We start from the raw sequence: 23,921 nt of genomic DNA on the forward strand, positions 1-23,921 counted from the left end.
TGTGATTTGTTTCCCTCAAGGTAACTAAACTTTTGTCTACAGCCTCACCATCTCTAGTTTTCTAATCTCTACTTCAATATTACTTATATTAAACTTCTGGCACCTGCTTTCCTTGCTTTCCACCAAACTCCATCTAGGCTATCTCACTGACATGGCAAAACTGGAATAAGGAGATGCCTCTAGAAATTCCTCATCCAATCTTCCCAAGACCAACCTAGTGGCCTTCTATGATGGAGTGACTACATCAGTGGACAAGGGAAGAACTATGGATGTCGTCTATCTGGACTTCTGTAAGGCCTTTGACATGGTCCCCCACAACATCCTTCTCTCTAAATTAGAGACATATGGATTTGATGGGTGGACTGTTTGATGGATGAGGAATTAGTTGGATGGTCACATTCAGAAGGTCAATGGCTTAATGTCCAGATGGAGATCAGTGACAAGTGGTGTCCCACAGGGGTCCGTATTGGGACCGGTACTGTTTAATGTCTTCATCAATGACATAGACAGTGGGATTGAGCTCACCCTCAGCAAGTTTGCAGATGACACCAAGCTGAGTGGTGTGGTTGACATGCCAGAGGGATGGGATGCCATCCAGAGGGACCTGGACAAGCTCGAGAAGTGGGCCTGTGTGAACCTCATGAGGTTCAACAAGGCCAAGTGCAAGGTCCTGCCCCTGGGTTGGGGCAACCCCCGGTATCAGTACAGGCTGGGGGATGAAGGGATTGAGAGCAGCCCTGCCGAGAAGGACTTGGGGGTACTGGTGGATGAAAAGCTGGACATGAGCCGGCAATGTGCGCTCGCAGCCCAGAAGGCCAACCATATCCTGGGCTGCATCAAAAGAAGCATGGCCAGCAGGTCGAGGGAGGTGATTCTGCCCCTCTACTCTGCTCTCGTGAGACCCCACCTGGAGTACTGCGTCCAGCACTGGAGCCCTCAGCATAAGAAAGACACGGACCTGTTGGAGTGGGTCCAGAAGAGGGCCACGAACATGATCAGGGGGATGGAACACCTCTCCTATGAAGAAAGGCTGAGAGAGTTGGGGTTGTTCAGCCTGGAGAAGAGAAGGCTTTGGGGAGACCTTATTGCAGCCTATCAGTACTTAAAGGGGGCTTATAAGAAAGATAGACTTTGTAGCAGGGCCTGTTGCAATAAGACAAGGGGTAATGGTTTTAAGCTACAGGAGGGCAGATTTAGACTAGATAGAAGGAAGAAATTTTTTACGAGTGGTGAAGCACTGGCACAGGTTGCCCAGAGAGGTGGTGGATGCCCCATCCCTGGAAACATTCAAGGTCAGGTTGGACGGGGCTCTGAGCAACCTGATCTAGTTGAAGATGTCCCTGCTCATTGCAGGGGGGTTGGACTAGATGACCTTTAAAGGTCCCTTCCAACCCAAACTATTCTATGATTCTATGAAGACCCATATCATCTTTCTCAACCAACCCACAGATTGTAAAAAATGTATCTGTCTCCCTTGCCTGCCTGTCGAAGTGCATTACCCCCCTCTGTGAATCATTCCAGGGTGGCACTGTGCAACTCCAGATGCTTCCCATTCAACATTTTCTTCACCCGGAGCCATGATGTTAGGTTCAGTTTGACTTTGATTTTGCTGTGTGTGGCTTTGTAAGGAATCATGTCCAACTTGCAACATATGCAGCTGCCCACCATGCACGTGGATGGCTCCAAACCATCCACTCAGACCTAAAGATAACAGAATTTGCCTAGTGCTTCATAACATGGACCTCATCTTCTAGCAACTTTCCTCCCATTCAAGATTTTGCAAAACACCTCTGCAAATCATCATGCAGCTCTGTGGCAAGAATGGCCATGGCTTATAGGGAAAGTGGTACTGGGGGTGTAGCTGTCATTTGAAATGCTTTCACAGTATCAGTCTCTTATTTTGTGGAGGATCTAACACCATGTGGCCAGCTGGTTTTGAAGATTTTGAAGGTCAGTTTTGAAGCCCGTTAGATCATCTAACCTGCAGTTTCTCAAAAAGGAGGCTGGACTGTATGGGGAATGCAAGGAGGGGTTAAGGGGCTGGTTTCCAGATACTAGGAAAAAAACCCAGCGTTAGCAGCTGGGCTACATTTCTTCTGGGTTAGGGTGTGAAAAAAAAGTCTCAGTAATTCCTGGCTGTGAGCACTGCTGCCAAGAGGGAGCGGTGGTAGTGGCTCAGGTCTGTAGGCCAGGAGTGAATGGGAATTAGAAGGGGTGAGTGGGACTCTTGACAGCTGTTTCTTACACATCTGCCTTCAGCTTGACCTTTCAAAAGGACCCTGCTCTGTCTTCCCCTTGAAATTTCCAGAGGAGTGACCATCCCCGCATTGCTTTTCTCTGGGTATCTTGCTATGACTTTTTGGGAGGAATAGAAACTTTCTGAGGAAGATTTGAAGAAGGTGGTAATGGGTGGAAAAAAACGTTCACCTAGCAAGGGCAAAGAAACCGGGGGAGTGCAGATGAGGAAATGGTGCTGATTTGAAGCTGATGTTTGAGCTGTGATGGAGTTTCAGTGAACCACACCACAAGGACTGCTGACTCATAAAAAGGTGGAATACCCAAAAGGAAAGCAATGATCCTGGAGCAATTGCATCCCATTATGGTATGTCAGACATGTCTTTGATTGCACAAGCCTGTAATTAGTTACAGAGAATTGCGCTGTTTCTGAAGAAAGAAGAGGAAACAAAAAGAATTATTCCCTGTGTTCGTGACTGGCAGGATCAGTGGATAATGCTCAAGAATTGCTTTAAAGAAAATGTATTCACTATTGATAGATTTATATTTATTTTTGCAATTTCAGAGTAAATGCCAACAATTCAGTAAAATTTAACAAATCTTAAGAGACCCCACAGTGAAGATCTGAAAGTCTAGGGATTAATTTTAGGGCTTAGTTCCTACCCACTCTGCACGTAAGAAACCCACTTAAGTATCTTAAGTATCTTTGAAAATTATTTTGAAAATTAAGATCTCTTGGTTTTGTGGCAAGAAAGAAAGGAAACAACCCGAGTTTAATATGAACCGAAAATCGTAGTAGTAGCTGCAGTACATACTTGCTAACACTAGATGGGGTGTAAGGAAAGAGTGAAGGGGAAAGCCAGGGAACTGCAAAACCTTGGAGGTCCGAGCTACCTCAGGCACAGAAACTGAGTTTAACTAAGCTGAGCACGGCTTCTTTCACGTTTTCAAAAGCCAAACCCGATCATAAATGTACAAGGACTCGTTTGCCCTCCTTGTCCATCTCTCTGGCAGTGTGGATCTTCACAGCGTGGATATTTTAACACACACAACGCACCACTGTTAGTCTCATTAACTACATTTTATTCATACATTGGAAGAGTACATACATGTGTCAGTAGCATAGATTGCATCAGCTCCTCTTTACTAAAAAAAGCTCAATGTATATACAGCATTAAAATGCTCCCACTGTAGCTAGCACACTGTATTAAATCTATGCTTATATAAACTACTGTTCTTTACATAGTTCTATGTATTTTAGAATACATTAAAAATTACCAGGTGGCATGTTCTGTTATCCTTTCTCACTGTCCTGATGGTCTAACAGTTGCAGTAAATTATGGATATGCATCATTTATTTATTACTCAAACAATTTCTATTACAGAATATAGGCCATGGAGACAAAACTGTTGTTGCATTTTGGAAAGGCAGAAAGTATTTTTCATGCTTAGTGATTTCTGTTATGGCTGCATCCTGCAGCTTTTCCTTGGGAGCAGGAAGAGCAGAACAAGGCTCTTTTTGAGACACTGCCTTTGTTTAATCCTGAGAAATGTACCGTAACCTTTTCTTCATCAACTGGTGCTTTTTACCCTCCCTCTTAGCTGCTTTGACCTCCTGTGCACTAGCTCAGCAGAACAGGCGGGCCGGCGTCTGACTCCAGGCTCCTCCTGAAGCTGGGAGGGATGCTGAGCTGGGCTTTCTGACCAACACAGCAACTCAGCAGAAGCGGCAGCCTGCCTGCAGAATTCATTTCCCTCACTTTCTTCTTCTGGTCCTGTGTGAATGAGCTAGACTCCTGTGGATCACTTTCTCCTCTTTATTAAGCCTGTCTCTGCAGAGACTATTTTAATTTAATTCAACTTGATAGCCAAGTCTCAAAATCCCCTCGGCTCTCGAAACAGCACAATCTCCTGGTATTCGATACACAAGCCCTTTTTCTCCATCCTCTTGCTTCCTTTCAAGTAAAAAATGTCAAGATCCAGTTTCTCTAAACTAGCTTTTAGCTCTGACTGATGCCCCTTGCTGAGTGAATGGTACTCACAGTGAGCCCTAAAAGAAAGTGCTGGTGCACTGAGAAATGCCCCTCCTCATCAGAATATCTGACTCTAACACACACGCTTGATGGAAAAGCAATAAAAAATGCCTTCTCACAACACAGGTTAAAGAAATACCACTTGCCAGCCATACCCGCTTTAAAAAGTAAACTGGGAACATGGTAAGAAATTGCATTCACTGGCAGACATATGAATCATCTCTTTGTTTTGTCAGATTTGTTAGCTTAATCCAAGGAGAGGTATTGCTAAAACCTACTGCAGAGGATTGGTTCGTGAGGTGAAGGGAGAGAGCATCTACGGGTCTGACTGAACCACCGGGACTGACCCCGCATTGGGATTCGGAGGGCAGTGCTGAATACTTCAGATGGCTGGGTGGGCTAAGTTGCCAATGTAATTAAAAATAAAACCAGGATGAGCACCTCTATAGGAAAAAAAACTAACACGTAATTTAAAATCAGAATAAAATGAGTTATGTCTCTGACATGCCAGTAATAATTTCATGTCATAGCAGTGAGGCAGAATTTGGGGAAGGCTGTGATATGCCAGGTCACTGGTAGGTTACAACTCCTCACGGGAGTCCTTGTGCATAATCCTCTTCTGCAGCACTGTTCATACCTTGGATGTCAGAAAGCCTATGAGAACATCTCTATTTGTGATAATAGGCCATGTTTCATGTGTCCAGGGGAAAAATGTGAAGCTCACTCAGCACAGAGACGGCGAGATAGTCCTGACTATGAAGGAATAAAGGACAGTTTCCTTTATTTTCCGCGAGCTTTATGCAAAGGCTCCCTATTATCCAAGGCGGAAATGCAGTGGCAAGACAAGATAAAACAACCTAGTATGCTAAGTGGTGTGAAAACTTAAAGGAACGTATCGTGTAAGTGAACAAACAGGGGCTCTGATACACAACTTCGTTGGGTAAGGATGGTGGAGAGTCTTTCCAGGAAAACGCCCCTTGCCGTCATCCTGACAGAGGCTCTGCATGCCGGGATTGCCCTATTTAGGATGACTGAATGCCTTAGTCCGTAGCCACCCAAAACAACAATGCGGCACGGTCTGTTCCCATCCTCCTGTTTAATTTTCAATGGCTTGGCAACCTGGCAAAAGCCTGGAGCTACCAAGAGGAAACCCTTCTTCTTGGAGCCAGGGTTAGCTCTAGCCTGATACAGCTCCAGCTGCCTTGGTTTCAAAAGACCCGGTGATACCGAAGTCATATTTAGACCTCAGGCAGAAGGAGGATTCCCCAAATACAGCTTGTGATTACCAAAACCTGAATTTATTGCTTGTGAGCTGTGTTGAGGGGAGAACACTGGAGAATAAATCATCTCATTGTGTACAGATGAGCTACAGCATGGAGAACATGAATGTAGATGTGTGTTTCAGGCTAAATTTAAGCTGTGCCTTCTGGAATGAGAGATCACAACAAATTTACGTGTTAAAAGACCCCAGAGTCTACTGGGATCATCAGTAAGAGTGTGAATTAGGGCAAAATGGGGTGGATTTATGGAATACCTATTAAAACAGAAAGTGGACAGAATTTGTAGTCAATTCATTCATGGCACCAAGCAGACCTCGGTTATTCTCTGTCTATGTTAACTTGTTAAGCTCTCACAGTCTAGAAGTGACATACCCTTCTTTTCCTGGCTACCCAGTTACTGTGGGCTGGGCTACTTGTTATGCACAATTTGTTGCTGAAATAGTGATTAATGGAAGAAAAATGGCAATAGATTTTGACTCTCCCTTTCATCTACAATGAATTAAAATGATGCCTCAGTCTTACTATAAACGACGGATTTTGAAGACAGACCTCAAGAAACCAAAATAAAGTGTATTCTGGGATGTTACTGTTCACTTTTACAATTCATCAGCAACCACGAAGAACTGGGTCTAATCTTAAAATCATTACTAATATGTTAGTTTAAGAGTCAAGATCATTTCTGTGCTTTGTATGGCTTACTCTTCACTTTCTTTATGAGATGTTCAATTCAAGGTAGTTTTCTGGGTAAAATTTAGATCATTCTCTTAGATGTCAACATTAATCCTAATACGCTGCACTCTCCTCTGAATGACTGGAGATTGCAAAGTGTCTTTGAAAAAGGATAAAATGGACATGTCATGCAGTAACCAACTAAATGCAATCCCTGATTAATATGCAAATTTGAAAAGTTCAGAAAATGTCATCATACTCCATAGGCGCACCCTGTTTTTGGAAAGGTCTCTTTTTGTTTTGTTTGTGTATAAATGTCACTCTACATGAATTTCGCTCCAGCAGCTTTTCATAAACTCAAGTCAATGATGATGTGTTCAAATATTTGAGTGTTTCCTTTAAAACTAGAGGCAAAGAAAAAATCTCTTCGATCCGTTGACACAGCTGTGAAAGACCGTGGTGCTTGCACATAGATTTCTTTAAATAATCTGAAGATCTTCCTTTCACCATCCCACTGGTAAATCTGGGAGAAGGTATAGTCACTTCCCAAGGCTAGGTAGTAATTGTTCTTGAAGGAGAAAGGCTGCAGCGTCATGGCTCCTCGAGATGGAAGAGCCTGTATCTCCACAAACTGTTTGCTATTCCATTTCATAACTCTGGAGTCACCAATGAATCTCGTGAGTGTGATGTACAGGTTATCTTGCATCCTGAAACTCTTCACAGCCAAGACATCTTCCATGTTGGGGATTTCACTGTGTGGGACAAACTTTTTGGAAACTTTGTTCCACTGGAGTATAATGGGAACCTGGGAACGGCTAGACAGGATTAAATGTGATTTCCCGTCTATATCAAGAAACTCAGCATCGGTGTCCCTGAACCACTCGTGAAGGGACTGGTATGAGTAAAATCCTTTGTTATTCCACTTGTACACTGTTGACAAACCTGCTTTAGAGCTATCTGCTATGACAAAAAACATTTCACTGTCTATCTCAAAAAGCTCTATATCATTTGGCTTGGAAATGCGAGATACTTCGATATCCTGGAATTTGACAAACTTTGTCCAGCTTTCGTCATACTTGTAAATGTGTGAGCCACCAAAGAGCTGCGCCACCACCACAAAGACTTGGTCACCGACAAGAATGGCTTTACATCCCACTATGGACTGACCTATTGCCCAAAGAAAAAAAAAAGCACATATATTAGCACAGTACAATGCACCCTTTAAACCACAGAGAGATTATCAAATCACCCCTCCCCTTTTTTAAATCTGCACCATCTCATAATTTTGCCTTCTGCTACACACCATCAGAGTTTCTTTTCATGCTTTTTTCTCCCAATAACTGGAAAGATGACTTCAAATGTTGGAAAAGTCACACCCCTCAAGGTGTGCAAGTATGATGCACCCTAAAATGCTCATTCCTTTTTATCCAGGATACTTTTTCTTTCTCTGTTTGTTCAAACACATGCCTCCTAACATCCAAAACAATTATTTAAGCCAAATTTTATTATTCCAAAATAACAAGAGTTGTTGTCTCATGAATCGGCAGGAATCTGAAATTCTCTTATTCTTGGAATATCTATCTTTCCAGCTTAACTAGAAGAATGAAATATAGTCTATTTTTCTTGCTCCAAGAGGGCCAGAGTCAGCTTTTTGCTACTGTAAATAGAAATATTGATGCATCTTGTGGATATATCACCTGACAGCAGGATGAAAAAGATAAATCTAACTCTGTTGTTTCTGTTAAGTATTTTTGAGATTATGTTAAACTAGAAATATTTAGGAATATTGCAGTTGCCAGATTAGATCAGGTCGGGTTATGGTCCGTTTTCAGAATGTCAAGTCACTATACAAGAACCACATCAAAAAAGTAACAACCAGACTATTTACGAAAGGTTTTGTTGGAAGAAGAGAGGAATTCCTCTCTGAAGCGCAGAGTTTAAGTAGAACTGTGACTGCACAGATTCCCCTGTGCGTGCTTGGTCACAGTCACTACAGGAGATTCGCCCTGGCACCTCTCCTGGCCCTCTACCCATAGTTGTTTCACAGCCAGCCTTGGATGATCTACCACCCTTCCATTGTAGGAGGGGTGGGATTCATCTCAAGTACTGTAAGGTATCTGCAGCATAGACATGAATGCTTGAGCTGATCATCCAGGCTCTTTCTGGTCTAACTCAGTCAAAAAGCACCCTAGAAAAGATTTCACCTGGCCTATAGATGTCTCCTTTTGGAGAGAACAGCAACATCTATTCTCTGCATGTTGACTCTAAAGGCAATCTTGACAACTAGTTCAGGTCCATAAGCCCGTGTTGTAAAGGGCTAAATTCGGACATCCGAATGCCAAGTATACAGTCAGTAATGAAACTCCCCATGGAGCGCAAAGCCGGCTCCTGAGCTCTACAAAATGCTTTTTAGGCTCTGCAAAAGACTCTTTACATGCCTGTGTCCCCTGGCAAAAGTCTCTTGCTCACTTACATTTCAGACCCTGGAGCTTAAGCTCGGGCCTTCCAGGAACACATGGCGGTCATCTGAGAAATGAGTCTGGGCACGTACGCTGGGTGTGGAGCTAGCACACAAGGCCCCAGCAGAAGTGTCTCCTCCTCACGTCATTCACAGGAAAGTGAAATGCGTCTAGAAGACAGCTGTCTTTGGAAATGACCTAAACTCTCAACTTCATTTCCAGAGCTTTTCTAGAGCTCTGCTATCTCTCTTTCGGCCATCTACTTCTCAATTTACATCCACTGGTACATATCTTCTCCTAATCTACCAAAACACAATGAAACCTAAAAAAGCAAAATTTTTCATTTCCAAAATTTCCTGACAGAGGGGTAGTATCTTGTAAACTTTCGTTAGTGACACACACAGCTGATCTGAGGAGGTAGGTGCTTGCTGCCTTTTTAGACTTCCCACAACACCAGAAGAAGATGCAGCATACTATTTTTTTCCCAAAATGCAAGGTAAAAAAATAATCTATCACACGTAACAAGGAACAGGAGGGAAGGATGCTCCATGGATAAATTCAGATCCTGAGACCTCAGAACCAGTAGCTTGGAGTAGCTGGGAAATTGGGCAGCGTATAACGGATCTAAAGTCTCTGTCCCTGCTGTCATGGTGTGACTGCGCTTTGTATAGCACCATGAGTGTCGATTAGGGACAGAATGGTTGTTAGCATTAGAAAATCACCTGGCATCCACATGGGCTTTTTGTTTGATGAGTAATCTGGCCAGGATGCTAATTCAGCACGTTTGTAAATGGAAAGTAAACATGAAAGCTTTACAGCACATCTCTTTAGGTAACAACCACGGTTTAAATATTTCTATGTCATCTTCAGCTGTGAAACATGCTTTCCTGGCCAGCCCACCCTAGAAGCATCCTTCACACCTATTTCCGTCTACATGCAGTAGAGTATTTTTATATTCCATTTTGCAGGCACTTTGGCAAGAGTGAGGGCTCCTTTAACTTACACGTTAACTTGCAGTGTGATTCAGGCAGTGAGTGGTAAGATGGCCACAGTGTGACATTCACAGCAAGTGTTTGTGTCTTCAGAACAATTTATAAGATCAGACAAAAAAAGCCTAGTTTGTATGCTACAGTGTGGTTAAATGTGCATGTATTAACAAGATGCACTACTCCATGAAGTCACTCATGTCCCAACATTACACACTTTGATCTGCCAAATTCAACAGAGATTCGGGACAAAAACTATCAACTGGTCCCATCTACACATCTCATCCTTGTGAAACGCCAACAGTTCATCAACGACTGGAATCCCAGTGTTCATATACCTGTGATATTGTCATAACTCCTGAAATTCATTTCAATGTGATCCCACTCCAGCACCATGCAGTTCTCCATGCTGGGCTGTGCAATGGCTACGAACACATCATTGTTTGAGTTGAACGTATCCACTGAAACTGACTGGTAGGGCAAAATCTGGTGAACAACAAAATCTAGAAACATATATTTACAACAGTTAGGAGACATCCTTGCTGGAAACACAGAGTAAGTGGTTGCTGATTATAATGATTTACACTGAAAAATGAGTGAAATGATACTCTGGATTTTGTATAACACTAGCATGGAAGTGTCAGTGCTCACGTTAGGCATGCAGCAACAGGGGAAAGCTTCTCCTGCTTTAGGCTTCATAAACTGTCTTCTGGAAATATAGTTACCAAGGAGATCAAATAGGTGAATAGTGGCAGAAATCAGATTTTCCAGCTAGGCTGGCTGGTATCAATGAAATCAGGATTATCGAGAGGGAAGTCTCTTTCCTGAGAGCTGCAAGTTGCTTTCCCATCAAGTGAAATGGCCTTGCTAGAATGACTTTCAAGCTGAGAGACAGCAACTTCCAGCTGAAGCCAAATAACTTCTTAAGTCATGCAAATTTAATCACTAGCAATTTGTGTTATGCTAAACCAGGCAGACAGTGAAATGATAATCTGAAGTTTGCCTGGGGATAACCCCATTTTGGCTAGACCATAGACAAAATGGTGTAATCAAAAACTCAGTTAACATAACATTTTATGGGGCATTGTAAAGTAGTTTAGGCATAAAATACAACCAACCTGCAAATTGCTATCCAGTGGAAAACTTATTCTAGATAGTAAGACTGAGGAGTTGGAGCAACCTGTAATGACTAAGAGTGTAACTCCAAAATTCAAGATTTTTTCTCAAAATCCATGTGTCTTTGTAGATTTAACTCTAAAATTCACCCTGGGCTAAGTCAGCAGTCAGCATAGAGCCAATCTGGGGCAAAGTGAATAGACTTGGGTCTGAACTTGATCTTTGGCCTGACAGCTGGGCAAGGCCATTATTATCAGAAAAAGAAACCAGTAAGCAGAGTTGACACAGAAAAGCCAGCACTTGGGTCTACAACGTGGCAGAAGGCCTGCGCTGAAGTTATATATGGATATAGATATACAGAAAAGGAAATGCGTCTTCCACTACGATGGAGTTTCTCTGCAGAACCACGCACCACTCTGTTTCAAGCTCCATTTGTTACATGCCTTCACCATGCACTCCTACGCTCAAAGGGCCTGAGCATCCAGGGATTTTGGTGAAATGGTAATTAAGTCCTCATTCGAGTCCCTCATTTTGGTGCATTATGAAATAATTGTTTTAGAATGAAGAACTCTCTGTCTCTGCATGCTTGAAAGCCTTGCCCTTGAGGAGTTACGCTTCTGGAGAATAAAGATAGATGACTACCATTAAACAAACAGAGCAGATTCTACAGCTGCAGAAGAAATGACTGTCTCCATTCTTTGAGGGACTATTATAAATAGAGTTTGGGCTTGATTCATAAATGCTGGTAGGAAAACAAAAAAGTTATCTTCATTCTCACTGGGAAAATAAAAAGACTGGAGAAAACTGACACCGAAGTATGCAGAAATTAAAAGTAAGTGATAAATCATGAAAGGTAGCTAAGGATGGAACAATAACGGATACAGTCACAGAAAATCAAAATATTCTTAAAATCTTGAGAAAAAAACAAAAAAACTAATGCTGAAAAAGACATCTCTTGAAATCTGAACAGTTGTGGAACACTTTGAGGGAATCTGTGAATTAAAACAAACCAGTCTGGGTGTTAAAACCTATTGCTCATTCAGAAATTATTCAGTGTTAACACAGCTATTTTTACTTGTACCTGTCATTGGGCTCTTTATGTCACTGGATGAGTAAAAATGGGTAACAAAATCAGTTGTAATCAGTAAAAAGCAATAAATGTTGTTTTTAGCACCAGTTGAAAATACCAGACTCTAACATGGAACAGGGTTACACAGTAAAGAGATGCTGCCACATCAGGCTTGCCAAAAATTTAGGTCTTGGGGGCTTTATTTAGTTTTACAGTCAGGTCCGCATGCCTTGCTTTAATGCTAGAAAGAGCTCGTACAGTAAATACAGGGCTGGGGGGGGAGTGTTTCCCAACATTTTTCTCTTTTAAGCTGGATCACTCTGCACGGGAGAGGGAAGAGGACGTGGCCCTCACTTCGCCCCTGTGCCACTGGCTGCTTGGGCAGTCACTCGCTGCCTCTTGCCCCGATGCACAGTTTCAAGACGTGGTTTTAACATTGCTTTCTGCCGGCTGAGAGCTGGGGTGGTCCCCCCCGTCCTCCAGCCACCTGCTCCGCCTCTGCTCTTTTGGCTGTTGAACTGGCACAAGCTGTCACCGATGAGAGACCCAATGCTTTTGTTGTTGGGCTGATTTCCCTCCCGGCAGCCCCTGCTCTGGCTGATCCCAGCACACAGGAGCACAGATGCAGAGGGGGAGTGTGTGGGGAACGCTGGAGGACACTAAAGAGAAAGGGGAGCAATGACCTCTTTGGGCAGCAGCTCCTAAACTGCACCCTGCGACTTGGACACCAGTCGGTCCCCCTCTCCTTATGGCCCTTCTTCCCCGTGGTGGAGACTTCTACTCCAGGTTAGGCTATCTGGCACCTGGAGGTGCTGTTGGGGAGCATTAGCCATCCCTTCCTGTCTCCCACCATGGCAGCACAGGTGATCTCCAGCACAGGAGCGAGTACGGAGTAGGTAGCTCTTAATTTGCAAACTACCTTTCTTCCAGCCAGCAGGGAAAGAGAGGACCACCTCCAGAAGACAGTCCCAGCTAGGTGAAGAAAGAGGAAACCAAGCTTCCAAACCTCGGCAAGATGATCCCTGCCAGCAGGTCTGGGCAAAGCAGGTCTCATGCACACACGCAGCTCGTTTCCAGTGACTGTGGGAGTGCAAGGCCCATCTTCCAGTCTCCTGAAAGTAAGTACACGTTCCCCTGCCGTGCTTACAGCCACAGCACAGCCCCCTTGCACACTGTTGCGGGAGAAAGACGAGAAACGAACTGAAACGGCTTAACCTGCTTCCATGATGCAAGCCGTGAGAAACGGGAGAGAGAGATGCTATCATAAAAAGAGTTAAAAGTGCAGATCACTGACACTGTGAATCACTTTCTCTGTGAATAAGCGATAGGAGCGTTTTGTCTTTGGCTTTTTTTTTTAATATGGCAGCACCTCTTTACACCTCTCCTCCCGTTACCATTGTATCAGTTCAGAGGACACAATGAACTGATGGAGCCACTGTGAGATGTACGTTTTACCATGCAAACTGCTTTGTTACCACATCCTACATCCAGTCATGCTCAACACAGAGTACCAGAGACCAGAAATTATGGGAGAGTCTGATCACACCAGGCAAAGGAGGGAAATACGGTACTAAAGACTAATGTGAATGAAAAAGGTTTGCAGAGCACTGCCCGTCACTGAGTGGGAAAGGAGAATACAGCTACAGGGTATGTTGCTTTACTTCAAAATATGGTACAAGCCTGAGCCTGTGACAAATCAATCCTCAAGGAATGAATATGGGCATATTTACACTCCCTTTGGATCTGGGGGAGGCAATGGCAGAGAAGGAAAAAGTAGCTGTGGCCTGACACTGCAGACCACCAAGGCCACCGGAGGGTTATAGCTCAAGCAAGGTAACTTCCAGTTCAGTGCAGGGGACGTGATGCTGTCTCAGAGGTGACACATTCCAGAAGATTTGCATTTCTACTCTACTTATCTCTGTTTTATCTCTTACGGGTCATTTCTACATGCAGTCTGTCCCTCTCAGACATTTTGTAAGGACGCCAGAGCTCCATGTCTTCTGCACCCTCCACCTTCGCTACGCACTGGAGCTCTAGGAAGCCTGCTGCTGCCTACCCCCGGGCCAGAGGGGTTAGGCACACAGCCTTCCCTCACAGCAGCCAGAGAATGACTGGTTTGAAAACGTCCTTTACTATCTGAAGAGTGTTTTACAGCTATATGCTGTGCTGCGAGAGCACTTCTCTGATGGCATTTGAAAAAATATTCAGCTGGGCAATTCTTGCACCACATAATGCTTTAGCTCCCCAGCAAACTCTACAGCATGTGAAATTAGATTTATGCTTGGTGTAATTTCACTTACAGCAGACAAACGGACTAACGTTAAGGGTGAATTTTGCCTGTAGCAACTTTATAGTTAGGTTTCTAGGTACAAAGAGATAACAGAGGGCAGGTAGGTCAGTATAGGTCTGAGGACCAGGTAGATAAGGCTTGTTCTTGCACACTGTTAGTGCTGTGCAATTGCTTAAACCAGATTGAAGTGAAATAAAGCCTGCTTTTACTTTGTAGTTTTGCATCTCGGTGATTTGGCAGACACAGGAACGTACCTTTGGTACCGTTCTAAGCTACACTGCTCTCCTGATTTTGACATCCTTTTATGTAGCAGATAATCGCGCTTTACCTCTGCTGCTCTTCTGACGTATCTTTGAATTCTGAGTTCATTCTCTTTTCCTTTACATACTGCCCTTGGATTACCTTTCATACCTTGTCCTGAAACTTTATTTTACATTGCTAGTAATCAACTTTTCTATTGTCTCTTAATGATGATGACTGCCTTGATGACAGATGAGAGCTCGAATGCCTCTGATATTACTGTATAGAAAAAAGGCAGAGTGCTGACATCATATACATGAAAGATGAAAAACAATACTCGCAGCTATTCTCAGTTATATGATGTGACTACATTTAAAGATAGGTAACTGCGGCGGTTCAGTCATAAAATATAAGCATAACCACATGCAAGTTTCTCTTCACTTCCTTCAGCATGCTTTACATTACCTAAAATAAAAATCAAGATCCTAAACAAGACAGTAGTCAGAATATTATCGGACATTTTTCTCCAACTTAATGGAGTTCCCTGAAGAACCGCTGGCAGTATTGCCGCCACATTTGATGCTATTAAATTGTGGCCTATTGAATAAAGATAACAGATATAGCCACATTACTTGAACTTCTTTTCATTGCTTTCTGTGAAATACAGAGATTTTGGGAAGCTCATCTGCCATAACTATATGGCCTTATTCCAGATAATAGAAAGCATTCTGTGATGAAAATTAAGTCACAAAGTGAGTCATAATCAAGTCTTTTGGAATAGGAATAGTCAGAGCTCTTCTCCCATTATCACTTAATCCAAATAAAAACTCACTACTTACTCTGGCTTCGAAATGTAATTTTCCCATTTTATGCTTGCTCTAGTACTTGGAAGTGCTTTGTATATAACCCTTTCCTCCCCCCAGGTCATGCTCACAGAAGCGAAAGGGTATAGTCGAAACTTCCGATATTTAACCATTTGTAGTGTGCTTAGAAATATACATTCTGAATACCTGTAGTGGTGCATTCATAATCAAAACTTGTCACATCATTTAACTTCTTATCCTGATATTCTGCTGGACCAATACACAGGACATCAGAAACAGTGGAATTTGTCATCTTTAACCACAAAAACAACCACTTGGCTTTGCAGTCACACTCAAATTTATTTCCCCTTAAATCTCTAAAAAAACACACAGAAATAAACATATTTGAAAAGGTTGATAGCAATATGAATACTACAGAACTGTTATCACCTTGACATGCTGAATTTAAAAATATCTGAGTAGCCTTGAATTGGCTTTGAACTGAGAACAGGAAAGTTTCTTAAGTTTTATTTGGACTCTCTTACTATGGACTCTCCTTCACTGAGTGTTGTCCTTGAAAAACAGTTTCAGCCTAGGAAATATGCCCACGTATAGTCTTACTAATAGAGCACTGTGATTCACGTGCGAAGTCACTCATGTTTATAAGTTTTCATAGGATTAGGACTATGATGTAATAAATCCTGGCAGTGTGGTTGTCTGCTGCAAGCCTCCATCCCGCCATCTACCGCCGACACAGATAAATCCCATTCCGTCACTAAACTACTCCAGTACCGCTGTTTGACAGAGTGGCCTTGCTGGTACCATTTGTGTGCTACATTAAAATACAGATGTAAGGCTTGTATTTTTAGAGTCGCTGCTGATGTGGAGTCAATTTAACCTCCCCCTACTTATGTATGTGCAGTTTCAACACTGCCTGTTCTTCCATCCCTTGGCAATTTTTGTGGCTTACAATTACACTTTGCTATTTGGGAGAACCAGGCCAAAAATAGGGGAAGCTGACTAGCAGCTCAGTTATACAAGAAAACACTGACAGTAAGTCAGCAATGTGCTACAACTGCACAAAAACAAGGAAAAAAGCTTTTTTTTTTATGAATGCCTTTTACTAAAATAATCTCAGGGAATACATGCAACAATAACAGGAAAAAATGCTCATAGAAATTGTAGTTTTAAAATTCATTGTCTCCCTTTCCCTAAAAAACAATTTATATGAAACGTCAGAAAGAAGTACAATAATGCAAGCTATGTACAGCATCATGAGAAGCGACAGTGATTTGAGAAATAGCAGCTATTTCAGAGGAGTCTGCCAAGTAAACAATTTTAAAATGAGAAAAGCTAGAATAACAAAATGCACATTTCTTTTCTGTGCAGGTATCAGATACAGCACCACACAAACCCAGAACGTAATACTCAGAGTAACAGAGTGACAGAAGCAGGCAGTCAATAGAAAGATTCTCATTACTTACAGTTCAATTAAAGAATCTAAATCACTGAAGACATCCCTTGGCAGAGCTTTGAGATGGTTATTGGCCAAAGAACTAGAAAAGAAAGTTAGAGCTTAGTATCATCGCGCTCTCTTGTCTGGCTGACTCAAGTCTGAGCTTACTTACAGGTTGTTAATTATCTGGTACTGTCCAGCCACTGACATTGTTAATAGTTATGAGGAACAGGCACATATTAATTATTCTCATTCAAGAATGGAGATTGCTTGAAGCTCACATAAAAGTAAAATATAGAAAGCTTTTTTATTGCCCAGGTGCAAATGTAACACACAGAGCAATCACTGAGCGTACTGAAAAGAAACAGGAATGTTAATCAGGAGTAGGTAGTACCACGGCGGTACTGGTGCCACATCCGCAGGTCACAGCCGCACCCCAGCGCGAGCTGCGAGTGTGTGCAGGCAGCCGAACGTGCTGCAGTGCTGCCCGAGCAGGAATTTTTTAAAGGCCATTTTTTAATTTGTGGAAGGCACGTTATTGACAGTGGGAGGAAGCTGACGCACGGAGGGGAAGGGAGGTTTTCTACATGGCAGGAAAACCAGCGGTCCCCCAGAAGAGTTTTGTTCAAGTACAAATTACTCTACCCAGTGTTAAATAACTTACAGGTGAGTCAGGTCTCGAAGGCCACGAAATGCATTTCTTGAAATGGTTTCGATTTTGTTTCCTTCAATGAATCTAGGCAAAACAAAAACTATTTTAAAAGACTGTAATTAGCAGTATTATTAGCATCACCAGTGCTTTAACCCATGGTCTCCAAATTCAGCAGGTTCCTGGGTCACCCCTTCAGACTTAAAGGCGGGGAAGTCTCGGTGGAGCTGCTCACATTCCCTTTTCCCCTTCCCTCGGGTGGACCACGAGGAAGGATGCAGGTACCAGGCAGCACAAGGGAGAGCACGTGACACAAATATCCAGCAGAAGAGGAACAAAATGAACAAAGCAAACAACATTATTCCTCTGTTGGTTAATCCTCTCGGGGTGTGTTACGTGAGGCAAGAGACTTGTGTAGGAGAGGCCTCCAAGATGGACTTTAGAAGCTAAAGTCCTACCTTCCTCTCACAAAACGCCTGCATTTTAAAACCATGGGGCAGCACAGCAGTGCCAGGGCTGCCCAGGCTGCAGATGGGACGCTCTGACGGGGAGCTCCCGTGGCTGCACGCACAGTGCCATCTCCGCACCCACAGAGCCGTGATGTGAACTGCAGCTACGTACTGGTAGGCATCTGAAGTCTGCATAAATGGCACAACCTCTGCCTTGTTTTTCTTCTTGCTGCCACAGTTCAGCTCTCTCCAGCCAGGAGGCCACCTCTGCAGGGTGCCCGGCTGCACACAAGTCACGGCCCCGTGTGCTGGGGAAATAATGACAGGCACGTATCGATTCCAGAAGCATGCTGCTCCTCCTGACTGCACATCAGCATTTAAAGAAAGAGCTGATATTTGAGCATCTTGACCCCCGAGCACTTGAGGATGCATCCCTAAATACACCATCAGCCCTGCAAAGCAATTGCAGCCAGGTGGCCATCAAGATATTGCATGATACAGCTGTACCTGGATGAAGACAACTGCATGCTGACTTTATAAAAGGTTTTATGAGATAAAAGTGTCTCACTTCCTCCTATGCATCCTTGTTTGCCTTCCAGGGAAATAGAGGAAAAATGCTATGATGAGCCAAGGTCACTTCTTGAGAGGGTCAAGATGGGGATGCAGGAGATGACAAATGCTCTTGATTCTGCAGTTTCGGCATAGCCAAAATCCTTCATGAAGTGACCCTGACTGCAGGCAAAGGGTGCGGATGAGAAACTGTCGTGTCTGCGCGGGGGATGTCAGAAGAGGGTCAGCCGTGCTCCGTTACAAGGCTGCCTGGGGCCACGAATTCAATCTGCAGCACAGAGAGCCAAACTGCCTCCTGACACCCTCACTGGCATCTGGCATGGCCGCGCAGTGCCAGCTCACCGGTCCGTGCAAATAAACACAGCTTCACTGAACACACTGCAGTGAGATGATGGACATTTGGGCTGGGACTCAGTAATTTGCCGGATTCCTAGTCACCAAATCTGGCCTCGAAGGGATGCTACCCTGGGGACGCCACTCTGATCACCAGCGGGTGGTGATCTTGTTTGTCAGCAGGGTTTTCTTATTCTCTGTAAGGTCTGATCGCTGGTAACTGAGAGACATGAGTTATTGCAGCTGTAATGGTGTTACTGGCTGCATCGCCAAAAACAACCCCAGAGAAAGGCCACTCGCACCCAGTTCCCAAACAGCAGAGGTACCATTTGCTGGGAAAAGGAAGAGCTCTGTGGACTTGGCAGGGAGGGCGACCACAGCCATTAACCGAGACCACTTGTTCAGCTGCTACTAAAGGAAATTGAAACTGTAAGGCTTTACCAGTCTTCACTCTGCTCCCTGGTTTGCAGCTGGCAATCAGGGACAGAGATTTTCCCTTTGACCACCTGAGGAGGGGCAGGATTTTTTTCTTTCAGACAGGGGGTCTGGCTGCAGTTACCAATGCAACCGCTACGACTGCATATGCTGCTGGGACATGCTCCATGTTAGGCTCATGAGCACTTGAAAGCAAGTCATTAATGAAACCACATACAAATGTTGTTCTTCCTTTTTGCAAACATTCTGCAAATTACTTTCTCCTGTAGACACATGGAAAAGAGAATGATTAGATAACGCGCTATCACTGAAAAATCCAGATGTAGCTGAATCGTGGATTTCAGCATATACCATTTACCATTATCCTCTACTTCTTGGTCTGCAAATTCCACTGTTGGCTGCTCCGCATGTATCAGACTATTAGTCCTAAATATACCCCACCTTAATACCTACTTGTCTGCAAGACTTTAGCAAGAGTCAGTTTTATGAGCATTGGTCTTCCTTTAGAAAAAGACAGAAATGTCTTCCACAGCTACATTTCAGCACAGGAAGGTGGGCGGGAAGATGAATTTTTTTGCAGGTCATATTCAGAGTTTCAAACATACCAGCTCATGTCCGGTAACACAGAGAAATGGCAGTCCTTTGGAGTAGGAAGTGAGGACAACCTGGTACCAGAGCTAACACTTTTTTTAAAAGAAAAAAGGGTGACCTAAAAAAAAAAAAAAAAAAATCGGGAAATGAAGGTAATGTAAAAAATCAACAAAGAAGTGAACTAAGTAAAGAAAAGGGAAGTTAAATAAATTTAAATAATAATACAAATAATTACAGTAATTTATATTATATGAAATATATATTTATATATTAATATAGTTATAATTATTTATAATACAAAGATAAATGCCACGGGCATTAAATGGGGTATCAGAAAAAAGGCGAAGTTGGAGAGCAAAGTTTGGGGGAAGGGAAGCAGTCTGGTAATCAGGGTTGTTCTGGGCAGTACACGGATACTCTGCACCTCCTCTTCAAGCTGCCAGCAGGCCAGGAGGGGCTTCCCCACCTCCTTCCTGAGGTTCAAAACCCCTTGACGGTGATGGCACTGTTCTGGAGAGCCAGGACAAGCTCTTGCTCAGCAGGGCCTTTTTGGTGTACTGTGATTGCACAGAGCCACCTTGCACTCACGGCCTATTTTAAAAATCCACTGCAGCCTCTGAAAAATGGTGAGCCACCGTAAAGGACATTTGCACAGGAGTGGAACATAAATCCTTCATCTCCCCTGCTCCTGGGAATCACAGGAAAGACTAAGACTCCACGGCAGGAGTCTTGGCAACTTATCAAAACGTCTTGATTTATAAAGGACAGGGGAAGACATAAAATACCAAACTTACAGGTATTCTAGATGGAAGAGACCAGCAAAGGCATCATCTCGTATAACAGTGAAGGAGTTGGAGTTCAGCAAGCTGAAAACAGAGAGCAGGCATTAGGAAAGCACATTAAAACTTGACACACTGGATTATGCCCGTTGTGTTTATTGCCCATGACCAAACTAATCTTACTGACTCGAGCCCACATTGCCCCACCAATGCAGCACACGTAAAATACTGTGGAATGGTCTATAAAAAAAAAAAAATCAAAGGCATAATGTGATGCTAGTTAATGTCCATTGCTCCCCAGGAAAAATGTTCGCTGTGCCATTCACCTTGGTTAAATGCAACCTGGCCCTCGGCAGGTCCCCTGAGCAGGAAAAGCCGTCCTTAGAGAGTAGGTCTGCTGAGTGTGGACCCCAGTTGCCCACCACCCCTCCAGCCACACTGAAAATCTTCAAGAGACCATCTCAGCGCCACTCCTGAGCTCCCAGAAAGGGGGGGGAGCCCTTTTGTACAAGCCATAGCTCTCATTTATGCAGTCTCGGTCGATCAGCGCTTGCTTGTTCTGCACTCCCAGGGGGATGCTCCAAGCCTGACCTGCAGACGGGCTACGGCCTGCGGCATGGGAGGACAGCACACGGTTCACGCGGCCAGTTCGGTAGCTGGAAACACAGACGTGCCCAGAACGCCAGAGAAAGAAAGTCCTGCTATCCTTGCAAAGCAAAGCCCTCTGTCCGCAGGCAGCGAGGAAGAGCGGCAGTGCTGCCTGCTCCAGGCACTGCCTTGCCCTCCCGCGTGAACTTCAGGGACAAAATGTGTTAGAGCTGCACCACAGCAGCTGTCACCTGAGCCAGGACAAGGCGGTCAGGGAGAAGGATGCTACGGAAAGGCTTTGCCAGCAAGGTTCCTTCTTTGCTGTATCAAAGCACAACAGCGGATGATCTCCAATGTTGATGTTCAAAGGCACAGAGAGCAATCACTTTTTAAGAAAATAGCAAAACTTCTTATTTGATCTAAAAATCGAACACAACTCAAATAATTTTTGCAAAATCTCAGAATTTTCCACTATGAGTGAATATGTCTGCACTAATCACTTTATTAGAGTAACTTATTAATCCTCTTTTTGCATGGTTTTAGGCATTTTACCAAAATTAATTTAGAAGACTAGTGAACATGAAATGCAAACTTTCCCTGTGATCCTCAGTTATTATGCTAATACTAGACAAATGCTCCTTAAATTATCCCAAAGAAATCTGACAAAGATGCAGACCGCCATCAGAAATAAATCCTTGCATTACTATTTTACCATGGCTACTGCCACAGAAGACATAGTCCTGAGGTACCCAAGCGATCAATTATGCATGTATCTCTTTTGTCATTTAATCATTCTTTTTTCTCATGTTTGAAGGGAAAAGTCACAAATTACACTATCCAAGAAAATTGTTCAGGGCCCAAGGTGGTGGTGGTCGTCGTGACAAACCCCTCTCGCTTCCACATCTGACCTACCGCATGAAGTGACATGGACAACTTCTGACTTTCTCAACAACTGACCGCCGCCCCACCACCCCACACCCCCCAACATCTCCTCCTGGAAGTCTACTACAGCTAAGGGAAAAGGGATAACCTTCATCTGCTCTTCCTTCCTCTTCCCAGTACCGCTATCCAAAACAAGTCAGATTCCCCCCATCTCTAATTTTCCACCCATGGTTTCTCTCAGCCCACCCTTGGATTCATCCCTTTCCTTCCCAGCTGGCACAGGTCTGCTGTTTCCCTCATTCACCAGTGGGCAAAGTCCCCCTGCCCTCTGCCCAGGGCTCTGTGCTGGCCCCCAAGTCCCACAAAAACTTGGATTTGGGACCGGTGCCATGCTAAAGAAGGTACAAGCCTCCACCCCTTGCTTTGCCCACTTCTCCCCAGCGTTTTCCATGGGGTTGCTGCTCCCCCAAAACAGCAAGACAGGCCTTTGAGAATGAGGCGGGGGTGCCCGAGGAGAGGAGGCTGGCCATCATGCTACCAAACACTTTCAGGGACTATCTCTTGCTAAGACCAATTTTAACATCTAGCTCTGTGGCAAGCGCTTAGCCTGGGTTTCTGGCATGCCTCGCATCCTTTTGCAGAATTTGTCTTTGCAGTGTGTCTTTGCTTTGGGGGTAACCTGGTCCTTACAGGGGGAGGTGTGGAGGGTCTGCTTGAGATTGGGCGTTACAGGGAGGCTGCACTGGGCTAGCCAGGGCACAGGCGGTGGCACGGCTTCTCTGCAGACTACCAGAGAAACAAGTCTCCGGGCTCCCCAGGGGGGTTGTAACACACCCCGTATCTCAGTACCTTCCCTGCTACTGCCTCCCGGGACAGCTAAATTAAAGCAAGTTTGGGTAAGCTACCGGAGCTGCAGGCAGACACCCAACTGCAACACGGGCACCACCAAGCGATTTGCCTGAGGTCAGGAAGGAGGGAGGACTGCAGAGTGTCCGGAGCTGGGATCGCTGTCCCCTGGGACAGAGGACCATCCTGCCTGTAGGTCCATCAGGTCAGAAGGCATCCGAGGGGCCGCGCTCCATGTCGGATGCTGAAGCACAGAGTCATGCTGCAGACAACACCAGCGCTTCACACACAGCGGCTTTCCTCTGAGGTGTGTCCCGGCAGCCTCTGCTCACGCCCCGTCGCGCCCGCAACATCCCAAAGCCAACGCGAGACTCACGGGCACAAAGTAAGCGCGAGTGAGAACTACCACATGACTCCAGGGGGAAAACTCTGCCCTAAACTTATTAAAGCTGAAATTTAAAAAAAAAGGAACTTGGGGCATCAGAAAACATTTTGTCCTCCCTCAGTAACTAAATACACGTTTTATGAAGTGGTTTATGAGCGGAAAATGCATCCCTCTGTTACAAAACAGCAGCTGTATCAAGCTGAGGATTTACCCGTTACCTCCCTTTCTACAGGGGCACCCGTAACTCTATTTAGGAGGAGCGGTCAAAGCGCTAATTGGCCTTTTTAGGGCCATACTTACAGCAGCTGCAGGGAGGGCAGGTGGGAAAACATCCTGTCCTTCACTTCGGAGAAGGTCCCGTTTACCAGGCTCCTGGAAAAAAGAGAAGCCACCCACATCAAGCGGGACCGCCCCGCATCCCCCCCTACTCCCCCCCCACCCCGGCACCGCGTATCCCCCGCACTCACAAGGAGCCCAGGCCGGCGGGCAGGCTGCGGGGCGCCCCCGCCGCCCCCACGCAGAGCGCCGACTCCCGCCAGCAGCTGCAGGGCGGCGCGCAGCGCGGCGGCCTCCGCGGAGCGGCGGGCGACGGCAGGAGCAGCACGGCGGCGGCGGCGAAGAGAGGCAAGAGCCGCAGCGGGCCCGCCATGCCGGAGCCGCTGCCCGCCGGCCGCCGGCCTCTCCCCGCCGCCTCCCGCGCCCTGACATCAGCGCGGCGCCGCCCCGCCGCTGCGCTGCGGGGCCGGGCCGGGTCGCGGGGGGGGGGGGTGTCCCGCCG

The 23,921-nt window shown here is 44.9% G+C and overlaps 1 protein-coding gene across 1 annotated transcript; it reads right to left on the bottom strand.

The window, feature by feature from the left end:
* Nucleotides 1-3,297: 3,297 nt before the first annotated feature.
* LGI2 (leucine rich repeat LGI family member 2) lies at nucleotides 3,298-23,792 on the bottom strand. Its single transcript, XM_076336047.1, has 8 exons — nucleotides 23,611-23,792; nucleotides 23,444-23,515; nucleotides 20,458-20,529; nucleotides 17,301-17,372; nucleotides 16,665-16,736; nucleotides 15,388-15,557; nucleotides 10,001-10,165; nucleotides 3,298-7,384 (listed from the first exon to the last, which is right to left on the bottom strand). The coding sequence occupies exons 1-8, from the start codon at nucleotides 23,790-23,792 to the stop codon at nucleotides 6,567-6,569; spliced, it is 1,623 nt and encodes a 540-aa protein (XP_076192162.1). The 3' UTR covers nucleotides 3,298-6,566.
* Between the last annotated feature and the right edge of the window lie 129 nt (nucleotides 23,793-23,921).

The sequence above is a fragment of the Aptenodytes patagonicus genome, chromosome 4 (assembly GCF_965638725.1).
Source record: "Aptenodytes patagonicus chromosome 4, bAptPat1.pri.cur, whole genome shotgun sequence".
Classification (NCBI taxonomy): Eukaryota; Metazoa; Chordata; class Aves; order Sphenisciformes; family Spheniscidae; genus Aptenodytes; species Aptenodytes patagonicus.

Excerpts from the sequence above, each read along its gene's own strand:
- LGI2 (XM_076336047.1), bottom strand. The coding sequence starts at position 23,792 with ATGGCGGGCCCGCTGCGGCTCTTGCCTCTCTTCGCCGCCGCCGCCGTG. Across the intron at positions 16,737-17,300 it reads CTTCGAGACCTGACTCACCT|TTCTTTGGCCAATAACCATC; the intron begins GTAAGTTATTTA and ends TTTCTTTTCTAG. Across the intron at positions 7,385-10,000 it reads GAGTTATGACAATATCACAG|GTCAGTCCATAGTGGGATGT; the intron begins GTATATGAACAC and ends TTTGGGCAATAG.